The 23,882-nt window shown below is 36.7% G+C and overlaps 1 protein-coding gene across 6 annotated transcripts in view; it reads right to left on the reverse strand.

Moving 5' to 3' along the window:
- Nucleotides 1-2,574: 2,574 nt before the first annotated feature.
- LOC103138742 (neurexin-3a) overlaps nt 2,575-23,882 on the reverse strand; it is a 123,926-nt gene continuing 102,618 nt past the window's right edge. Inside the window, exons 19-24 of one of the 6 annotated variants that reach the window (XM_016671994.1) lie at nt 20,938-21,119; nt 20,221-20,392; nt 19,613-19,702; nt 18,297-18,601; nt 17,133-17,214; nt 2,575-4,568 (exon numbers count right to left, since the gene is read on the reverse strand). In XM_016671994.1, the coding sequence (XP_016527480.1) occupies nt 4,264-4,568; nt 17,133-17,214; nt 18,297-18,601; nt 19,613-19,702; nt 20,221-20,392; nt 20,938-21,119 (1,136 nt within the window). In that variant the 3' untranslated portion in view covers nt 2,575-4,263. Of the gene's footprint in view, nt 4,569-8,969; nt 9,383-17,123; nt 17,218-18,296; nt 18,602-19,612; nt 19,703-20,220; nt 20,393-20,937; nt 21,120-23,882 lie in introns of those variants that run through there. The other 5 variants (XM_016671992.1, XM_016671993.1, XM_016671991.1 and 2 more) reach the window with 5 other exon arrangements.

Raw genomic sequence — 23,882 nt, forward strand, 5'->3', positions numbered from 1 at the left:
TGATTAAAATATGAAGCAGTATTAAGCAAATTTGGTTACAAATCAATACACCAAGATGTGAACATGTCATGGACCAGTATTCAATTCATCATCTGAAATTAAAAACTGCAAACACGCCAAAACACAACACTCCACCTAAACTAACAAACCAAATAGGGAGACCATTAATCAGAAAAGCAGCCAAGTGCCTCATGGCAACATTTTGCAGCAATTCACAGGTCAGATGAGAGAATCTGTCAATTGGAGAACTATTGGTTGTGGACACCACAAATCTCATATCTTATGGAAGATTGGCAAGAAGAAAGCCATTGTTTAAAAAAAACAAGCAAACAGAAAAACAATCAGAAGTCCCATTTAAGCCACAAATTATGCACGGTGTAAATCAAAAGTGGAACATGCATCTTCTGCAGAAAAGTAACACCAGGAATAAGCCATCCTCACAAGTCTACACGATGATGGCAGCATCACCCAATGCAGCTGCTTTTCTTTCCAGCAGGGAGAGGGAACAGCAAATCTACACTGCACAAATGGTGTCCATCCACTTTGACTGAGCTCCAGCTATTTTGTTATCAATAATGTGCAAAACCAGTTGAGACATATCCAAAAGACACACGGCTGTTAGTTTAGCAAAAGGTGGTATTTCAAAAGTATTGACTTTTTAGAGCTTTCTCTGCCAAGAATGTTGAAAACTGAGTCTGTTTACTTTCATGAACAGCTATGCTCTTCTTTGTGTTGGTCTATTACATAAGATTCCAGATGAAGACTTACAAATTGGGACAAAGTTCAAAGGATATTAATACTTTACCTGTAGAATCCCTGTGTAGGAGTCTGATGATGACTTTGACCAGTTCTTCCTCAAGTCTCAATATGTGGCACATACATAACAATGTTAAATGGTATGGCTAATACCCACTAAAATGATGATGTACAACAATGACACGCTTTACTTGTAGGAATGATTTAAACAGACACAACAAACAGCAACAAAGGCATACAAAATCCTGGACTGCATTAATGGTCAGTGGTAAAGGCCAACATTTAAAACATATGAGGCAAAACCCTTTAGGCCACAGACTTTTAAGCTGTTGATCCTAATGTTACTTTCACAAATAGTGTTAAAAAGATTCTAGTGCTAAAGAGGATAATCTTTCAAAAAGCCAATACCTTGCAACATCTGTTGGTAATGTTGGTAACCAACATCAGGGTAATGTTGGTAATTACCCTGGTAATTACCAACATTACCAGTGTTGGTAATGTTTGCCTGCTTGTAAACACCTGCTTTAAATGAATGCATAATTCACAATGCAGACACTTTGAAGGAATTATTTAATCATTTGAAGCAGGCATGAAGCAGGCTATGAACACCTAATACTTGTATAATCTGAATTCATGTGGGATAAAGGACAGCTGTAAAAAAAAAAGTTGATTATTTTTCCCCTCCAAAGTTGTTGCAAGGATTTCTTGAGCAGTTTGCTGCCTTTTTAGCTAACCAACATTTTATGCGTGAGTGGTTCCAGTCCTCAATATCAAGAGTATTCCCAAAACATCTAAAACTTCAGGGATAATACCATGTAAGGACTGGAGAGGTCTTTGGACTTCCTAAGGAAACATAGGACACAAATAAATGAATGTCAAAGCTGTAAACTGAAATCCAACTTGAATGGCAAATCTGTTAAAGAGAGACTTTCATGGAGTTTCTTTAATTTATTCCACAACTTTACCAGTGTCAGAGAGATTTCAGTAATTTGGTATTAACAGCAAATTCTGTCAGTGGTTGGAGGTTCTGGTCCTCTTGTAGATCTTGGTGACCAACTGAGGAAATAGTTGGAGTTGGAGCAGAAAGGTCTAAAACTTGCAAGAAACTGGCTCTTGAAGAACCCACCAAAGGATGGCAGCCAGGGATCCTCAAATACAGGCCTAGAGGGCCAATGTTCTGCAACTTTTAGATGTGTGCTTGGTTCGACGTGCTTCAGCCACCTTCTCAGTGGAGTCACGTTCTCCAGTGTGCTGCTATTGAGCTGATGATTTGACTCAGGCTTGGTTACACATAGTCGCATCTAAAATCTGCAAGACACCAGCCCTCAAGGCTTGGATTTGAGGATCCCGGGTCTATGGCCTTCTCAAAAACACAAGATAGAAACATGGATGTTATTTCAATGAAGACATAAATTCCAACTGGAATAATAACCTGCAATAAGAAGACTAAGATGGGGATCATTTGATTTATCCCACAAACATCTTGCTGAGGCAGAATAACTACGATTTGTGTTGTTAATAAAATATTTCTAGTATTCCAAATAAAATGCCATGTTTCGATTGCTTATGCTTCAAGTGTGGTGGTCACATCATGATTTCTTGTCTTTGCCCTCATTTGGCTTCAGAAACGTAGGGGTGAGACCACAGATGAGGGGGAAATGTTGAAATGATGTTACAATTGGGAAAAGCATTACTACACTAATTGCTCAACTGTATTTACCCATTGATAAGAGAATAACTTCAGAAAAAAAATGTTTATTTGTTATCAAATGGATGAAAAAAGAAAAAAAATAAATAAATAACAATTGTAACCCAAAATATGATTTCTAAGAAAAAAAGTATCCACTTCTTTAATAGCAATGTCAGAAAATGCAAACATAAATGAGTGGTAAAGTTTTTCAAGATGTCAACTAATGACAAAGAAGAAATGATGTCCTCTTCAACAGTGAACCCCCCCCTTTATAGCTTTTTATTTGAGCTTTACTGTCTTCACCACGAATCGGAGCGTATGCTCTTTCTTTCTCTCTATAAAAAAGTACAAACAAAGCAAAACAGAAATCAATGTACCCCAGGACAAGAACGCCATGGTTGAGAAGAAAGGGCACCTTGTATTTGTTGGACAACTGCAAGTAGTTAAATATTCATGCAACTTTAGAAACATCTCTGTGTAGATTTCTAGGCTAACAATACATTTTTTTTTTATTCTTCATGAATATCAATATGATTCTCCACAGTCTGGTTAAAGTCTTTCTCCATGTAAATTAACAGATAGATTTTTGTAATGAAATCTGTTGATAAATCATATCTTCAGTCTGTACAATAGAGGTACTAAAAATTACAACTGTCATGGTATATGTACAATTTACTACCTACAAAGTACAACAGATAGCATGTAATAAAATATGTAAACAAATTTCTCTTTTTTTTCTTGTTTTTTTGACACAGTTGACTGTGACAGCAGATAGAATTCACACTTTCAACATCTGGTTTATTTCTGTATACACATTGGTTAACAGTGTAGTAGTACTGCATCTGTGTTCATCCTGACACCTCCATAGAAAAAGAGAATGATAGGCAATGAACCAACACACACTTGTGCAGATAGATAAAACCACCACAGACTGTGCAGCAAGAAGAGATCTGTTTGAGAGGTTTCGAGAAGAGGTGGCGGGGGGAGTCCTGATCCTAGATGAAGAACTGCCTTTGTGTTATCCAAGCTGAACACTCTTTACTGGACTTTTACTGTACTGCACCTTACTGTGGAATCAGGATGGCATGCATTTTACAATCAGGCGCTTCTTACCAAGAGAACCGACAAATTCTTCCCACAAAGAGAGTCACTGTGTCTGTCAGACAATGAGAATAATTGTGGTGAATTAGATGCCAGAGCAAACAGATGGTATGAGGTCTGCCCTTGGCAATTGGCTCACTTGGATTCATATTATACACATAAAATAGTTTTCTTTTCTTACTGTTCTCTTTGAATCTTTTTTTTTTCTTTTGCTTTAAGCAAAAATAAGTAAGACACCACACTTATATTATGTATAAACCATAAAAATCTGTAATATTTTGATTACAAGAGTCCTTTGTGTGCCTGACCCCCTCTCGTTAAGCACTACTTGTTGCTTACATGCTGGAAACGTTTAAGATAATGAGCCTTTTGTAATTAACAATTTCACAAAAATTGTTTAATGCCAAGGATCACGTAGCTCTAAAAGTCACTTAGGAGAATGATGCTGTGAAATATTTGTATACCGACAATGTCTCTGACCAGATAGAAGTGTAAGGTTTCTAAAGTTGCTATTTAACCTTGCCATTAAGCCTTTTGCTTAATAGTAAGTGTGCTTTATGTTACAGTACATATCAGTTCAACTATTCAGCACAGTATAGAATTATTCAAGTCCCATGTTATACCATCATTTGTCAAAGCTCCTCACAGGGAAACTGGTAATAAAAGTTCTCTCAGTGCCTTCTCTCTTTGTTCTGTCGTGTTGACCAAAGTCTCAGTCACACATAATACTCCTTATCCTTGTTTTTCTGTCTCTTGTTGCTGCCTTTCAGGCTCTGCTGTTTGTCCTTCATGACAGCGCCATTGCTCTGCACAGCCGAGTTGGTTATGTAGTGCCGGCTCTCGTCCACCTGGTAGGAGCCTTCATCCCTGTTCCTGTACTTATACATGGCGTACAGGAGGATAAGGATGCACAGCGCTGCGGCCGCCACTATTCCGATGACCATCCCGGTGGTGCTGCTAGATTCACGGACCACCTCCGAGGGCCCCGGGACTCGCCTGACGCCTGGCTCTGTGGGGAGTGCTGTGGGTATATTATGGAACATGACGGAAATTATTAATGGGCCCCTCAGCTTGCTGCTGTCTACCTCACAGGATGTGGCAATAGAAGCAACACTAGGTTGGGGCTGGGGTTTTTAGCTCGCGGTTTTTTGTTTTGCCGGAGAATTGTGGAGGGATGTGTGGAGGCAGAGGTGTTAGTGGTGCGGCTCTGGTTGGCGGTTACTGGTATGGTGGTTGTCCTACTGCATCTGAAGATGGAAGGTTTGTTTGGTATAAAAGTCCTGGGCGCCTGTGCTTTGTAGTCACCTTGAAAGTGTGATGTAGGTCTTAACAAGGAGGAGTTCGAGTGAAAATCTTCATCATCATCAGTGGGGGCAGGTAAGACTTCAACGCTTTCCCAGAGCCATACCCCGATATCACCAAGCCATCATCATCACAATCATCGCTGCCTCGGTCCGACAAGCAAGGTACCCCCGCCTCAGTGGCCTTGGACAAGGACTCTTTGGTGGTCTCAATAATGGTGAGGAGTGGGTGGTGGGTTGAGGGAGTGGGAATGAAGGGTGCACGGGGAGCTACAAAGGGGTGCTCTAATGGATCCTCAATGACTAATTCAGCTCCTGGAAGTGGAAAAAGATTTATTTTAGAACCAAACCCTGTGATTTATGAACCAAACAAAGCCAGCAAAAGCCATATATGAAAACATCTTAAAAGGCTTAAGAGCTAAAATGGGAGCCAGAAGGACAATTTAAACTTTGATTATATTTCAGTTTATTTCAGCCACTAAACCCTGGCATTAATTTTGCTTGTCATGATAAAATTAATCTAAAACATTTTTTTTTTGTTTTTGGTAAAGTTAAGATACCACCTTCATCACCTATTTTAAACACATGACAAAACTTCAGTAGCATTGTTCTATAGGACCAGAATGGCTGCTGTGTTGCCATGTTTTTTCTCGCAAAAATGCACAATAAAAATTTAGATATAAAAGGTTTTTTTAAAGACTGTTTTCTTCATTCTTTCTTCCACTTTATTGGGAAATCCTTGTCCACCAAATGATCCTCTAGTTTGTAGAACCACCTCTCTCACAATGTTGAGGAGAGAGTTTAATCCACTGACAATGTTGCCTGATTGCTGGTACAACAGACTTTAGGTCAGATGGCCACACATTTGACTTTTGGGTAGTAGAGTGGTTTGAGGTCAGCTGAATTGTACAAATTTGCCCAGATTGTTTGACTTCAGAACAAACCCATGCCATTAGGGCTCCACAGGCATCCTTGGCTTTTGCTCTGAGTTCTTTGTGTCAACCTGCTTTGTTTAATTTTCTCCAACCCTGAATTTGCATTTGCAGCTCAAGTCCAGTCCTTGAGAGCTTCCATCCTGCAACTTTCAGACGCATCCTTCCTCCAACACACCTGAATCAAACGAATGGCACATTGCCAGACCCATTCAGAGTTGAATGACTGCTTGTGAGGGAATTCTGCCATTTGATCCAGATCTGTTGAAGTAAGGATGCATCTAATAGTTGCAGGACGGTAGCTCTCGAGGACTGAACTTGAGCACCCCTGATCTAGACTTGCTTCCTATTGCACTGAAGGACATTAAAAAAAATATTGCAGCTCATCCTGAAAGCACTGCAAATTTGCAAAAGAAAAAGAAAATAATTTCTCTAAAGACAGTGCTGATGTCTTTCCTCTGGCAAAGTATACAGATTCCTGCTTTCATACGAGTCCTCTGATAATAATTTAATGTTATGTGTTGCTTTGGTTGTTGCTACTTTCTTTTTTAAATTCTGTCAAAAGGCAAAAAGCTAAACATCATTTTACACAATAACTGTACATTTCGTATAACTTGTAGGGTTGCTGTTGTTCACATTTACTGAGTGAATGCTCAGCCAGCTCTTTCCCTAGTACTGGTCCTTGAAACATACTTGCATGCCTTGCATGTTTCAGCTTTTCCTCTGTTTTAGGACACATGGTTTAAATTGACGCGTTAAATTACTAGCCTTCAGCAAATCTTGATATCCAGCTGCTGGGGGACTTCTAACGTGTACCCCCATCCAACACTGCAGGGCCAGGAAGTGATCCAAAGAACTGATTTTATTTATTGTGAAACCAATTGTAGTATTGCTACTCAGTGGCTCCCAGTTCATCTTAAGCCTCTTTTTACTGAGAGTAACACACATAAATGTAGCAACACCTTCATAAATAGTTCTCAGATGCAGAGCTGAATCCTTCATTAGTGTTATAGAGTGAGTCTAATTTAGATTTCTAATTTAAAAGTAGCAACTGAGAAAAAAAAAAGGTCAGCATTCCTTGTTTGTACATTTGCTCTGCAATTCTATTATCAAATTCCAGTAAACTGATGTTGTTAGTGAGTTATTTGCCCATTTTGCATAACAACCTGGCTAGCCATAATTAGCAAGCTCTGTAGGTGGGCCCTGTTGTAACAACAAAAGCATCCTACAGGGTAGAAGAGTAGATAGTAAAAGAGGGTTTTTCACATGACCCACAATTGCATCATGTTGTCTTGAGTGTATTTTGTTGTAGAATTGTTACCAGAAGCAGCTCTGTCACCAGACAACATTTGTTTAGTTTGCATTTAAAAGCATTGCTTTTAAATGTTCACCCCTTATGAAACAGCACTCCGAATGAAAGGCATTCTTTACAATTTTGCTACGGTCTCCTTTTTTGTTGTTGTTTTAGAGACAAACAGGATGGGAAAGGGTGGAATCATAACCGTTCCTTTAATTTACAAATTACTGCTCAAACACCAGGTAGTTTGTTTTACCTTATAAATATAAATGTACCATGTAAACTTTGGAGTTTGGCTTCAAGTAATTTTGATTATTTTTATTGAGTAATGGCAGGAGGAAACAGGAAACAAATTGGTACTGCTCCATCAATGTTCAAACCCTTACCTATTGTCAAGAGAGATAGATAATACTGTAAAGAATGAGCTCCAGAATATACATTTCTAAAATTTGCATTCTTTGTAGGATAGCCAGACCAGTTATGCAAAGAGGTTCCTCATCCAGTTTGAGCTCTGGATACTTATCCAAATCCCAAAGAGTCAGCTGAGGTCCTTCATCTGATCAGGATACTGTCTGGACACCTACCAGTGGAAGCACTGGGCTTATCCCAGTGGAAGGAGTCTCCTAGCCAGGCCCTAAACTCACCAGAGGAGCTGTACATCCAATAGACAATTTAATAAAAAACATTTTGCCTTTTGGAATGATTGGTTATAAGGTCGACGGTGTCATTTAAGCAATGCTCAGTTGCTAATAAAAAAAAAAAAAAGTATCAGGCAATGTTTTTCCAACTGATTGTTACTCCATTTTGTCGAACATATGTGAAATGTAGCCTTATTGTCCTATTCTTCGCCAACAGAAGTGGGATATTCTGCTGCTGTAGATCATCTGTTTTAAGGCTTTGACATGTTGCATGTTCAAAGATTGTATTTGACATGTTAATAAGTGGCTATTTGAACTACAGATGCCTTTGTGTCATCTTGAAACAGTCTGCTCATTCTCTTCTGACACGAACAGGGCTTTTGCTTCTTATTGTGGATATTTTCTCATTTTTAGAAAATTTTAATTCCAGATGTGTTAATGGGTGAAAATCCAAGCATGTCAGCAGATTCTGAAATACCCAGACCAAACCGTCTTACACCAACAACAACATCCTTGGGAAAAGGGAACTTTGGGGTTTTTCCTTTCGGCCTGGTACAGCTAGGATCCAGCTTTTGATAAGAGGAAAGAAATGGATAGACAGGCTACTTTCTTTTTACTTCCCCTAAAGAAAATCCAACAGTTTTTGGTATATTCTGGGCAATTTCCAATATTTTTCAGATTTTATAAAAATGCTGAGTGTTGCATAGCACAAAACAATATTTGGGCCATGTGCTGTTATAACTGGAGTGAACATTCAAAGCACCAACTCATTAACATGAAAGTACCCACTGTCACTTGGTATGTCTTTTGCAGTCGTTCATGCAAGTTAACACTTCATACAAAACATTGCTTCACACACTTCAACTGCAAACACATCCAATTACAGACATACAACACGTGCCTAAACAAAGGCCTTCTGTAGCTTTTCGAACTTGACTGAAGATTTATCAGCTGTAACATGACCACATATCCAACAAAGATGCAGGCTGCAGGTTTTCAAGGACATATTTATCCAACTGGCGTCATCATCTGATTTTAGTAAATGATAACGGAAAGCTTTTGAAATGTGTCAGTTTACAAACTGCATCTTAAACAAGCATCACGAAAGAGAATCAGAGCATGCACATTGTGTGTCATTCACTTACATCCACAATTTGCCCGCATGATTTTTAGGCAAGAGGAAAAGAATTTACAAAGGAAAAAATGTGTAAAAATGTAGGATAGCCACTTGGTACCGTTAAAGATAATTTTTAACCACTCTAGAATGGGTTCTATCTTAAAACAATGACGGTACAGGGAGGCAACAGCACATACATCCACACCACATAACAGAAAAATAAACACCATATTTCTGCTTTTTATCCTTTGTTTCTCTTTCCTTGTAAATATTTTTTTACAAAAAAATCTGCTTTTTTTTCATAGCAAGAGACTTCAGTGAGCCTAAAATCTATCCATGTTACAATTTTTGCTTAATTTGCTCTTTAGTGTAGAATGGATGGATGACTTTATATTTCAATATTTCTAAAGACAAGGGAGGAGGTGAAGAAGGGGTTGGACCTATGAACATACTACAGAGGAGATGAGGATGATGAGGGTGACAGTGTAAGTCAGTTGCCATGTCCATGTAAAGGCAGTACGAAGCGGTCGGGCGGCATTAGAGGTTTTGGCTGTAAGGAAGGGATGGGGATATACAAACAATGAGCAATATACATGCCCATCTACAGAAAAGAACAGAAGAACTCTAACACTGACATGTCTTACAAACCCTAAACTGCAACTTCTTAGCCATGCAATTCAATTTGTATTGTTCTTACAGTAAAGATACACTCCCTGACAAAAACAGTGACCCACCCTGAGAAATGGTCTGATTTGGATCTAGTTTGATTCACATGTGGACCAGAGATACGAATGCAAATTACTCGTTTTGCAAGGAGCTAGCACATCTCAAAAAAGGCACTAGAGAGCTTGAGGGATGAGATCAGGAGTGGAAGGATTCATTCAACAGTTAGTTAGAAAAGTGAGTTAATTTCACCACACAGAAACGATAGCATTACTAGCACTTGATGGGATTTTATGGGGTAACAATGCGAATTGCATGAGGATCAAACACAATGCATTTATCTGATGCTAAAACCAGAAGCGTTGTCAAGGTTCTGGTCACCCAAGACAGGAGAAAATCACTGTGCTGCACTGCAGACAAAACCAAACTCCATGCCATTTGCATCTGCCAATACTGGCAGTATTTTTCATTCATGTGTTCAAATAAAGACTTTGGTACCTCCTCATCTAGGCTACACAATCATACTAGTGAATGTATAAGCCAGATGACTCATGATACCATGATTATAAAATTCTTGACGTCATAATGAGACTAGGAGTATGAACTAAGTTTAGTTTGTTTAGGTGATGAACTATGAAACTAAATTTACTTCATTTTAACTTTGAAAACTCAGCCTACAAATAGTCCTTAATGAGAGTGACCTGGCTGAACACTGGGTAGACCTATTGGACTTTTAAAAGCCTTAGAGGTAGATTACAGGTTTACCCTCACATCTGTAGTCTAACAAAGCAGAGATCAGTAACCATAAAAAAAAATAAAGAATGAAGGACTTTCATATTTAGTGATGGACTGCAATTATTTTACGCATGTGCCCAGATATAAAGAAACAATAACCAATCCTGCCAATTCTGTCAAGAGAGACACTAGAAATCATGATGGGGGTCACAAAGTTCAAGTTATCCACAGTAGTAATTTGGAGGACAATGATGGGATAAGTCTTGGTGTCCTCTGAAGCAGTGGCATGATGCAGTCACTCACACAAGACAATTGCACATATGGTATGTGCATTTAACAACCAACGCTGTGGCATGATGGATAGTTGTGAGATTCAATCCTCCAGTCTCTTACAAACCCTCAATGTGACAATTATCAAATGCCATCAAGTGCTAAAAATGTTGCTGAAAAGCCTCCAGAAGGCATCTTCTCTATCTGCTGATCTTCATTTAGTGTTTTCATGAGCTGTTGGATATTATTGGTCCCAACACTGATGCCCTTTGATGGTCATGGTCAACATGACAGCTCCATGTAAATTGATTTATTTCCATCCCTATCATGGGCTACATGTGGAACAAATTATGCCTAAATTGAACCATTACTTCAGGGTTAGTACATGGTGCTTGACTGCTTTGGTCAGAGTGTGTATCAAAAGGTTTTGTTTTGTCAAAGTAGGTTGTAAAAAGTCTAAAATCGTTATGTGAGAAGTAGATCAGGAACTGCGTCAGATCCTAGTCTGTGTGAGTTTTATTTATTTTTTTACGTGTTCTCAAATCTCATCCTGAAGTGGGAACACATTTTTATTAAATTTACGCTATTGCATCGGTGTTTATCTGGAAATTAAACACACAAGCTAGTTACTGAAGGAGTTCCAAATCCAAAAAAAGTCAAAATATAGGAAAAAAAAATATTTCACACTTTGATTTAGGTATTCTCTGAGGAAAAAAAAAGAAAAAAAGAAAGAAAACATATATGCCAAAAAACATAATCAGAACCAAAATGCCAGAATATCAAACTGGGTAAAAATATGACCAGTTTCAAATATTAAATGAAGAAAAATGTTAAGATGAAGGAACAAAGCCATTTAAAATTTTGCACACACTACAACCAGATGCACACAATAAAAAACAGACACGGATGGGAGAGGCACTCGACTGGAGGACGGGCTCCTCTCTCATGTGCTCCCTGTAATGTTAGTCCTTAAACATGAGCCGGCCGTGCAGTCTGGGTGTACATCAGAGGGAGACGGTACTGGCTGAGAATGGGTTACCACTACTGTCATTTGGGTTTGTTTTAGTTGAACTGCAGGATGTTGATGCATGCTTAAAGTAAGTTGCATTTAGGGAAAGTAAAATAAAAGAAACAACACAGCAAACTGGCAGGACTGACCGATGTAAGAACAGGAGACGGACACTGTGTCCCAATCCCATAAAACAAACATGCAGTTAAAGTAACACTGTGTACTGGCACAAAACAATATCCTGATGCAACTTAATGAGATTTCTATTCTTGTTTTTCAATGAGCTGTGAAACAGTGAAAATGTTCTCATTATGCAAACCGATTTGCTGGGAAATAGTTTGTTAAATTTTATTGTTTTCTGTGCAGACAGCAGTATGCAATTGGGACACATGTTCACATGTAATAAGAGAAGTTGAACAAAACAGATAAAACATATGTTTTCAATACACTAAATATTAAAATAAAACAGGAAATACTCTTTTTTTTTTAAGTCAGAGGTAAAGCTGATTTCCAAAACATTTTAGATGTAACTCAGGATTTTAATGGACTCCCGCTTACTGAAGCAAATATGAGTAAACTAATTTGAAATATGAAGAGTACAGAAAACGTTTGCTCACAATGGTGAGACAGTAATTGCACATCCCAGTTTGTAAGGACTCTTTGCCTTTACTTACAGTGCATCTGGAAAGTATTCGCAATGCTTCACTTTTTCCACATTTTGTTGTGTTACAGCCTTAGTTAAAAGTGTAATAAGTTCATCTCTTTCCTCAAAATTATGCACACAAATACCCCATTATGGTAATGTGGAAAAAAAGCATTAGAGGTTGTTTTCATAATATTCATTAAAGTTTTAAAATCAATAAATCATGTTGACTAAGTATTCACAGCCTATGTCATGAAGCTCTCAGTGGAACAGTGGATCAAGGGTGACCAGTTGAACGGTTTCCACTGATCATCCTTGAGATGTTTCTACAACCTGAATGAAGATTAAAAATGTATTTAAGTTGAACACAGATTCCCTCACTTGGATAAAATTTACACCAAATAAAAAACGAATTATTCAGTGAGGAGGAAAAGGGAAACAGTGGTGTGGGAAACATCTAAGCTATTTACAATGTGTTTTCTTGTGGGTGTTTTTCCACTAACTTTTTGTTTTTATCTCGTGGTACAGGATACATGATTTGGGTGCACAAAATACAACAAGACATTTTTTTGTAATATTTTTGAAATATTACAGGGGGCCATCACATTGATGATTAGAGAGTGGGCTACACTGGGGATTCTTCTTTTTTTCAATCAAATATGTTACTTTTGTGGTGCTTGTATCTATTAATATGTGTTACACATTGTTCTATTAATTAGGGTTAATGTTAATGTTAATTTGTCTTACTAGACCATTAGGGCTTGGAAATCTATTAGCAATTAAAGCTATGACTATATTTATTTATTTATTTGTTTATTTATTTATTTATTGTTTTTGAACCTCCCTTCTTCTTTCCCATTTATGTTTCAGTGACAGAAAAATATTGGACATCCTGGAAAAGACAGATGAAAAAAGCAGAACCAGTAGAGTAGAGGTGGAATATTTAACACAATTCAAGTTTCATCTGATCCATGGTTTGGGGCGGTGAACTAATAGACTCTGACCCAATAGCAACCATTCTTTTTGGAGTGTTTTACATTATGTTGTTCCGATGTCGGAATAGATAGAAATAGCTACCGAAAGAAAATGTCAAGGAGACCAGCCTTAAATCTGCTTTCTCTTTCAACATATGTCACTATGCTCCTTAAGTCATGTTTTAAGAAACTGATTTTAATTTCATAAGATGGCACATCTGACCATTATGTATTCATGAGCAAGGGACAAAGTTAGTCATTTGTTCTACTGTTTTCTTCTGCTATTTTTTAAATGTGTATGTGCCATCATCAGATTTAACCTGACATGCTGGACTTTGTACGACAGTCCAAGCTGCCACATTTAATGATTGAATGGGATGAAAGTTCAAGTAATTATTTGCTGAATAAAAGACTATTCCAGTGAAGAGCAATAGAAACAAGGTGGGAACTAATTTCTGTAAAAAACATTATTTTTCTTGTAAAATATTAATGCGAAATAAACTGTAGTTAAAACGGTGTGTTGACTTTCATACCTCAATGTTCCTACATGATATTTATTGATAAATATTTTCCTGTCTTTTAAATGAACTATTGTGACCTAAACATGTTGCCAAATTGTGGGAAACATGACTGATTTTTATTACCTAGTAACAGTTTGCGAGGTGTGTCTTTATCACTTAATAAAGATACATCTTTATCACTATTAATGTTCGACAAAAAATGCATCAAAGGTCTCAATTTATTAAACGTGTGAATGTGTAGTTCATAAATAACTGAATGACCCATTTTTGTTGCCATCTTATAAAATTAAGCAGAAAAAAGGACAGAAAGGTTTACAACAGAGAACAGAATCACTTGATGAATTCTCCAAACAAAAACTGGAAGTCCTACTCACAAATAAAAAGCGTGGGATAAAACAGGCGATTTGATGACGCTGCGACTGCAAAAATGGCTCACAAGTTCAACACAAATGCAGATAAAACAACTGAGTTAAATGGATGAGGTGCCAGGTGTTGTGGGTCACTCAAAAAACATGCACTGAAATAATAGATTCACCCTGAACAGACTGATTTGGTTATGTAAGGACTTCTTAACAAAACATATTTCAATATGATCTTTTGTAATGTTTTTTTTTTTTTTTTTTTTAAAACTAGAAACTGGGAGACAAAATAATACGAGACGTGAAAGAAGGAGTCAATGTCTCGCTGTTCAGGGTGGACAGATAAATATTGAATGAAAATGAAAATGTAATTTTATCTTCGGAAGATGAACGGCAAGACACAAAGCCACACGATACACCAAGAGGTGTGAGGGAACGGTTACATCCAACCAAAACACCATGCCACAGATGATGAGGCCAAAATAATGCATTTTGGCACAGTTCGCGGAAAGACGGGAGTGAAATCTTGGCAACAAATCACCAGGAAATAGCATTGACTTCCCAACTGAAGGAAAAACGAAGTAAAAAAAAAACAAAAACAACAACAACAAAAAAAAAAAAAAAAAAAAAACTAAAGCATGCAGCTTTCAATCACGCTAACATGATGTTAGGGTTAGAATGGTGTGAATTTCTGTGTAAACACATGACTGGATGACTGGGGCCCTGTCTTTGTCTTTCTTCACAAATCCCCATGGATCTCAGGCTTCACAGCACCGTTTGAATCCCCTTTTACACCACAAGATCACAGTCTGTTTGAAAACATTTGGGAATGACCCTTTGACCTTTGGTGAAGTTAACTGACATGTCACTTGACTTAAATATATTTTGGCAGTCTATCTGGCAATCTGTTAAACCAAACATTATTTTATTTTTATTTTGGATTTGTCAAATATTTACTTAGCCATATAAATCTAGAAGATCCATTTCATGCCAACTTTAAATGTTTGGTAAAGTTTTAAATGTAGAACTAAACATAAAAGTATGAAACAGTGGTTCAACTACAGATTTTTCTCAAGAATTGTTCACTTATTGCAGAAAGCATGAAACCGTGCATGTGTAAATACAGTTACAAAATTAGTGCTATTCTTTAGGAGATTTTTTCTTTTATTTATCTTGAACAATGTGGCTATTTGTCACACCTGAGGACTCTATAAACCATGCAGGTTACATAGTAATTGTATATTAATTTACCTGAAATTTGGGGCATATTGATACATTCAGTTCATTTTATAAGATGGTACATGATGCACGAGAAATGATCTTAACAATATTTTTTTTCTGATTCTGAAACAGGTCCCACTCTATAGAAACCAAAGTCAGAAAGAGGACTTGCATTTTTTTCACAAATTAAGTAGAAGTTTCAAAAATTCTAAAATGAAATTTTATCTTAAATGCAGAACAATAGTGCAAGTATGACCACTCAGTTAAGCTTTACAAACTTGACTCAGTCTGAACTGGCCTAACAACTTTTTGAAATCTAACTTTTTTCTATTTATTTTTTCTATTTTTTTTAATTTTTTTTTTTAGAATTTAGTTGTCTCTATCCCAGAACTCACAGGCCATATTTATTCCAATATAGGTAACTCTTATCCTAAAACATACATTTCAGGAATACTGTATAATGATATGATTCTAGGAAACTTTTGGGAAAGTCACCTGTGATTCATTGACAGGAAACCGGTATATTCTGAGAAAGAAACCTGTAAGTTCAAGGAAAGTTGCCATAAGTTTGAGGATGGGAATTTGTAAGGTGTTTAGAAACACACCTGTAAAATGTGCAGCAAACAACCGTTGGGTTTTGAAAAAACACACCAACCGGCAAGATCTATAAAAAATGTAAATTCCACAAGGTTTCTGAAAAAAAAATATTTGCATTTCCTGTACAGGGAATTCAAAATTTCAGGAAAGTGAATTGCAAGTTCTGAGAAAATAACCTGCAAATTCAAGAAAGGTATATTTTAAGTTCCATGAAAATAGGCCATTAGTTGCAGGATAGCAGAAGGGAATGTAAGTTATCAAACAGAAAAATGTATGTAAAAATATTAGTTGTACCATGTACTACAGATGCAAAGTACTGGTAACAAACATAGAGTTGTATGCTTTCTACAAGAAGTGTTAATGTCCACACTTATAACTGTTTCATTGCAAAGACTTTTTTTTTCATAGAGAAATTTTATTTTTATCATTTGGCATTATCACTGAAATAGGTCAAAGCTATACTTTTTAATATCAGGGAGATTCCCATTTTTTTTCAAATTGATTGATTAACTTAAGTTATCAAAATTTTTGAATCTATTTGGATACAAAAAGACAGAATAATGAGTACACCTTAGAGCAAAAGTATGACCCAAAGAAAGAAAAACCTGTACACAGAAATTCAATGATATCTGTTCTCTATCACATTTACCAGTGCAAGCTTCTAAATGTGAAAAATAAACAACAAAAAAAAAAAAAAAAAAAAAAAAAAAACAAAAAAAAAAAAAAAAAAAAAAAACACAAATGAGAACAAAAAAGACTGAAATTAAATCTGGAGACATTTCTCAATTTATCAATGGACATATTTTGAAATACAGTTTTTTAAATGAAAATCAGAAGAGCTGTGAACTGCAGGAGCGATGATCTAAAACAGGATGAAACACATTTAGCAGCATCAGTGCAGAGAACATGGTTCACCTCCATACAAATTTGACAGATTTCTGATGTAGATTCCACAAATGTTTTAACTCCTATTGTTCCTCTCAGCTGTCAACATTTGTATGTATTCTGGAAACCATGTTTACCACTTTAAAAGACCCCATGTGCAAGTGTAGCTCGTTATATTAGATCTAATGTCAGCTAGCATCACACTAATTTTCTTTTCCGATTTTTTTTTTTTTTTTAAATATTCCAGTTTTACCTGGAACATATTCCTGTTACTACACTGGATGCTTTGCAACTAAAGCTGGTAAGCGCTTAAGTTACACTTTGTATAATCATGGGGAGGTGATGCTTTGAGGATCATATGATCCTCTGCTGCAGATGAGTGTGCACAAAGAAAGCAAGCAAATGCAAACTAACCTAGCCCACCTGGATGGATTGTTTCACACTCCTCCAAGTCTTCGTCATCGCTTGAACACTCTGCAGAGGACACGATTTCCTCTGCCCCATGCTTCTTCATCAGACCATACCACAAAGCGCATCCAGAGTGAGGAGAAAGCACAGAAAAACAACAAACAGGGTGAACAGAGAAGTTTGGAGGTTTACTGACGGCCTCCTTTGTCAATAACAGATTGTAGTCATTAATAAATAACCATCAAATATTTAATAAGCGTTGCTTAACATGGAGATAAACCTATGTAGCAGAAATAATTTTGGCTTGTAGTCCTTATCTGGTATCTTTTATTGGCAAAACAAATACGCGTTTGCCGTTTAAATGTCATTTCGACGTTGTCCCCAGGTCATACAAAGTACATTCACTCCACACAACTGACGGAAAAATATAAACTGTAATGTAGAAAATGTTTTGGATAAAAAAAAAAAAACAATGCTTATAGATCCTGAGATATGTCCAGCATAAATAAAGTGATACATATGATGTACGACTAATTGGTCTCAAAATCACTAATGCAGAGGAATATAAAATAATGAATTATGTATTTTTACAACTTTGAAAAGCTTTTAATGTTTACTCACTAATTCACAGTGAATGACAGGATAAAAGCTATTCACTGCACAGCACACTAACAGAAATAAAATAAGCCTGGCAAAGGTAAGCTAAGCTATGTCAAACTAATGTAAGCTAAATTAATACCATGTGCTTTTAATCAACATTTGGTTGTTCATCAGATTCTTCATTAAATATGTGTTTAAAACTGATGCTGTTTATTTATTTACTTACTTATTTTTTTCCCCCCATTTTTAAATAAATCAGTAAAATGTGAGTAGTACAACTGCCTCCATTTCCTGGCTCTTCAGTAATAATCACCTTGTTAGAGTTAAAATTGCTTCGTCAAATATTTGCATCAATAATTTACAGGTCAGAGTTAGAAGGCCTAAGAAAAGAAAAAGTTCCTCTGAAAACTATTACTTATATAACTGGACTAAAAATAAGTGAAAATGCATTCAAGGATACTGTATTTAAAAACTAAGAGACTTTACAAAGCCTTGAGAACTAAGAGACCACTTTGAAAGAAAGTAAAAAAATAAATAAATAAAAGAAAGACATTGACAAAGTTTTGATGACCGTCCCACCTGTACCGTGGAGGATCTGTGTTTCCGTGTGGTTGTTGTCGTGGTCGTGGTGGTCGACTCTAAAACGTTGCTGGATAACTCTGGAGTCATGGTTGTGGTTCTGGCTGAACCTGCCACACTGGATCCATTACCCACCAGCCTCACGCTGCCATTAATCTTGATGTTCACATTGGCTTCAGCTGCCATTTTCAATACTTTCAGGCCGTTGTAATACAGGCCCGCCAGCTGACCCTGAAAAGGTCGGCCTCTGTCGCTACCTCCAACTGTGATTGTTGCTTGAGTGTTGAAAATTGTAAGCTGTCGTCCTAAAAAAATGACATCCACAGGAAGAAACAATCATCAGCAAGAACTTTTCAATAATCATACGTAAGCAATAGTAGTTCAAATTTATAGTTTATGGGATAAAAATATTCTCAACTGCAGTTCAATCAGTTTGATTTTATGCACAGATTAAAAAAACTAAATGTCCAAAAATAGATCCTGTGTTATTGGCCCTTAATGCAGCTAAAATGGATGAACTTGTCACCAAGTCAATGCTATATTCCCCCAGCAAGCCATGTCACTCTTAAACTTTCGTAGAAAATAAAGGCAGGAAAAAAAGACTATGATGAGCAACTCAACAGGCCAGGATCTAAAGGTCGTTAATGTATCTCATTTCCTGTATCTGGAAATCAAGCTATAAAATCACGTTAATTATGTTTCTTTCAGTTAGGCGTGTGATAGCCTAGTTGAAGGGTGGTGTACAATTGTTAGCAATACATGTTCTATTGGGTCTAAATATACATTTGCATGTTAGTTTAAAGCTTTCTTGAATTACCTTTTCTCAAAAAATATAACTTTTTTATACATACAAATATTTTATGTCAACATATTTTGAAGTAATACACTTCAATATATCACTTACTTACATTCTTATATTAATTATATCTTATTTCAAGGTTATATCTTTCAGATTATAACTTAAATGAACATGTTTGTGTAACTAATACAGCTACAAACAGACCAGCTAAAGTCAACTTTCATTTCTACTAGCATATCACCATGCATTGACTTATGATCAATAACACATCACCATGCATTGACTTATGAAGAATAAAAACATATGTACTTCTTCCTGTCTTTTATTTAAAGCTGATTTATTTTGGTACATAAGAACAATTGGGACTATGTCAAAATCTGCGACAGAATAGCTTTAAAGCATTCTAAAAACACAATGTATGAAGTGCTGAAACAAAGACATGCTTTCAATACCACTATCTTATGCAACTAAACATCAGGACAGTGGAGACACACAGAAAGTCTTTATTTTAAATTACCTTTCTCTTGTAGCCATTCTTCTACCGGTCTGACATATTTGAAAGGAATTTTCTTATTGGCCGTTTGATAGCGTTCAATGTCGCTGTTCCCTTTAAAGTTTAAGAAGACATTTATAAAAAACATTTATTGATATCAGCATTGTGAAAAACTCAAGTACATTTTACATCAGATTAAAATAATTTTAGCTGGAAGATTTGTTTTAGATCTGACCCTGTTTGCATAACCCCCCCCCCCAGTAAAACAGTTCTTATATGTTAGCTCAAGACTATGCTAGTAAATTCTTCAATATCCATGCAGTCTGAGACATTTGTGTGTCCACTAGCTAAAGGAAAACCAATGCTCCTGAGAGCTGATCACATTATGAAGAAATGGAATATATTTGACCAAAAGGAATTGTGAACCAGGTTGACGGAAAGGGAAAGAAGATATAAAAAGCAACGGAGACCTTGGATGTCATTACTAAAATTCAAAGTTTCTTTTTTGAACATGAGCATACATTGAGCCAAAGCTTTAATTGCATTCATTTTTGAGGCTGTGACTCCACTGCCTCATTAGAGCTCTTTAAGCAGTCTGTTATGCAGGTGAGAATTAACTGTTATTGCTGTACCTGTAGGGAAGTGTTCATTGATTGACCAGTTATCCACCTGCAGCGTAGCATTCCCACCATTCCTGGTAAAACGAACCACATGATACTTCAAATCATTCACTGGGGTGCTGCTTTCTTGAACAGTGATGTCCTCAGTCCCAATGTTGAAGGTAACTCCAATCTTCCCTTGTTCCTGAAGTAAGGAAATACTATTGTTATTGTACTGAGATGTTGGGAGTTCTTGTTATTGATGTTCTGTTTGGTTGGGAATTATTACTGAAATGTGAAGGGTCATTACTTCTGCATGGATGATTTGCATAGAATTTAAGGGAGTGGATGAATCATGATTTAGGCTTGAATTGAAGGTGATGACAGAGTAAACATTTACTGATGAAAAATAAATAAATCATGTTTCAGTACTTCAAGAAGTAAAATGTTTCTGAAACATTTTTAACTTGACGAATCATTGTTTTTTTTTTTGTTTTTTTAAATCAGAACTCACTAGAAACCTTAAATTCCATATCTATATTTGGAAACATGATGTCAACAACAAGAAATATGCCAAAGGTATTCTTGTCAAAATTAAGAAAATAAATAAACATATGATCATTGTTGTAATTTGCATGAAAATGTAGTTAAAATGCCATCTTTCAATGGACAGTTTTAGTAATGGACTGAATTAATATGCCAGATGAGAACACGGAAAGAAAGAATGGATGGATGTTTATGATTACTCACTATATGCAGCATAAGATAGTCCCCCAGACCAGGCGCGCTATCAATTCTGACCAATATGCCATCTTTCAGGGATGTACTGAAGCCAACGGTCAGCCTGTCGGTTCTGGTGCTCGGTCTCTCGTTAGCTGGCCAGTTGAATGTAATGAGGCCTCCCCCTTTGCCAAAGATGTACATGGTTCCAGCTTAGGGGAACAGAAAACAAAAACCATCAGCAATAACAAGTAGTAAACTTTCCAGTATAAGTAAAACCATATCACATCACTAAATATTTGATTTAAACACACCACTTATTTTGCCAAAAAAAATTTAAACTGAAATCAAATATGTCAGCTTGAGTAGGTCTTGCAGGGGTTCATGGCAACAGGGACCAAGATGCTGTTGTATCAAATGTGCAGACACTAAACAGAAAATGAGCACATTTTAGATAGATCATTACCTTTTCTTATCCTAACAAAACAACCCAAATGTGTTTTGTCCACTCTTATTTCGATTAAATTATTAAAGAGTGCCCCACTGGAGGAACCTAATTGAATGTGAATGTACGTGGAAGTTTCAATAAGCTATTCGGACCAGTTAGGGTTGGAGAACGAGTGCATCTGTATTCAGACAATTGCACTGCGGTTGTCTGTGAGAACACTAATTTTCTGCACCTACTGAGCAAACGAAAACTACGCAATCTGACACATGTGTGAACAAACACAGAGGCTAGCTAATGCTAATGAGCAGGCTCAGGCAGAGGAGGCGATTCTTGGCTCTGGCTGATCATGCTTGTCACAAAAGCACTTTGTTGCCCGAGCCAGAATCCCCTCACCCCTTCTCTCCACAAGCTGCTTTTAGTCTGTGCAAATTAGCCACCTGATAATAACGCTGCCGTTTTCTCCATGCCTGCTGAAGAATGAGAAAAACTTTTATTCACCCCCTAAAAGAATATGCTAATACAGGGGAGGACACTTCAAGTGTGTTTCCAAATAATCCCTGGCTTGTTTATTCCACTTCTAACCTAAAAGGGAGATGTAGAGATCTGTTTATCTTTATCCGTGGGGAGTCACTGAACAATGAAATATTTACTGGGAGTCGGTTGTTTTAGAGTCATAGTCAGAGTTCATATTTCAAACACAGATCAGATACCAAGCTGAGCAAAAGTAATGAAAGTGGATGCAGTTTCCTGCAAGAACTAATCCATGTGTTTGCACATCAAAGAACACTATAGAGTACATGTGTCAAACTCAAGGCCTGCGGGCCACATGTGGCCCAGCATTTTATAGGCCAATGATTGACTTAAAACAGGTTTTGAGCACGAATTGACTACAAACTACATCTCCCATAATGCATTCCGATTGTTACCAGCCAACATTACGGCTTCTCGCCACTAGAGAGCAGCAGAGTCACCTCAAGCTGCTTATTGATTTTCCCAGCGAATAAAACTGAGACATCGACAAGCTAACATCAAAACGTCCAAGAAAAGAAAAATTGATTTACAAGTAAGACTGTGACTGAAGATGTGTGTGAGTTGGTGTCGCGCTAGACTTTTTTGTTATCCTTATCTTGACCAACAACATAAGAAAAAAAAATAAATAAATAAATAAAAAATGGGCATGTACTATTTTTATCCGTGAAATTACAATCATATTAACATCGGTTATTTAGTCGCATTTTATGCTGTTTAGTTAATATTCACCGTGAATCCAGATCCCATCACAAATTAAGCAGATGAATGTATCTACATTTTCTCGTAGAGACAAAAAACACTGAGGCCCCAATAACTTTTAATAAATTAGATTAAGCGACTTCGCTTAAATTAGCATCACTTCACCGGAACGCACTTCCTCCTGGTTCCCATCTGCAGAAAAATCTGCGCTAATTCATCAGTCAGTTGGATCTGTCTGATCCAAACAGATCAACTGAACTCTGTGAGTGTTTTACCCTGTGCGGTCCGGTGTGCGCTTTTACCAAGATTTATTTATTTATTTATTTTTTTGCGTGGTTTCGCTTATCCCAAACAGACAGATGTTATGTCTGCAGCTCCTCCAGAGCGCCGCTCTCCTGGGTAACGTGAACCCAGAAGGCTCCATTTGTCAAATCCGCTGGATGAGTTACTTCCAGCGGTTTCTTATTCTTTGCAGCGGCGGAGCCACGTCCGCAGTGGTTGAGCAGCGGGCTGCGCATGTTACAGTCTAATTAACTTTTGCATCGTCATTTATTTCCTCAAGATAAACCGCCGGCTCCTCAAACGGATTAACACAACGTTGCATTCTCTTTAGTTTTCTCTGGTCTGTAATGGAGACTTGAATTTAACGCGCCATTTCAACCAAAGGTATGTAATGCACTTACTAACCATTTTTTATTTGTAAGTATTGATTTTATTTTTTAGCCATTTAGCCAAGACTCTGTAGAACAATTTGTTTCTGCTAATGACATCTTCAATACATTTTTTGATCCCATGCTTAGTTTATGGACTGAACAGACCGAAACAGTTACCATTATACATTTTGAACTGTTGATTTTATTTTTGAACCATTTTTAATGGTTCAAAAATACATATTTTAATTGTAAAGTGTTGATTTTATTTTTGAACCCTTATTTATTTTGAAGTGGTGATTTTATTTTTGAAACCTTATTCATTGTGAAGTGTTGATTTCATTTTTGAAACCTTATTTATTGTAAAGTGTTGATTTTATTTTTGAACCCTTATTTATTTTGAAGTGTTGATTTTATTTTTGAAACCTTATTCATTGTGAAGTGTTGATTTCATTTTTGAAACCTTATTTATTGTAAAGTGTTGATTTTATTTTTGAAACCTTATTTATTGTGAAGTGTTGATTTTATTTTTGAACCCTTATTTATTTTGAACTGTTGATTCTTTGAAAGACCTTAGACATGAATTGACCAGTACAGGGTTTGAACCGATGACCTCAGCATTACCAGCACCGTGCTGGTAATGCTGA

This window comes from Poecilia formosa, unplaced genomic scaffold (genome assembly GCF_000485575.1).
Source record: "Poecilia formosa unplaced genomic scaffold, Poecilia_formosa-5.1.2 Scaffold54, whole genome shotgun sequence".
Taxonomy (NCBI): Eukaryota; Metazoa; Chordata; class Actinopteri; order Cyprinodontiformes; family Poeciliidae; genus Poecilia; species Poecilia formosa.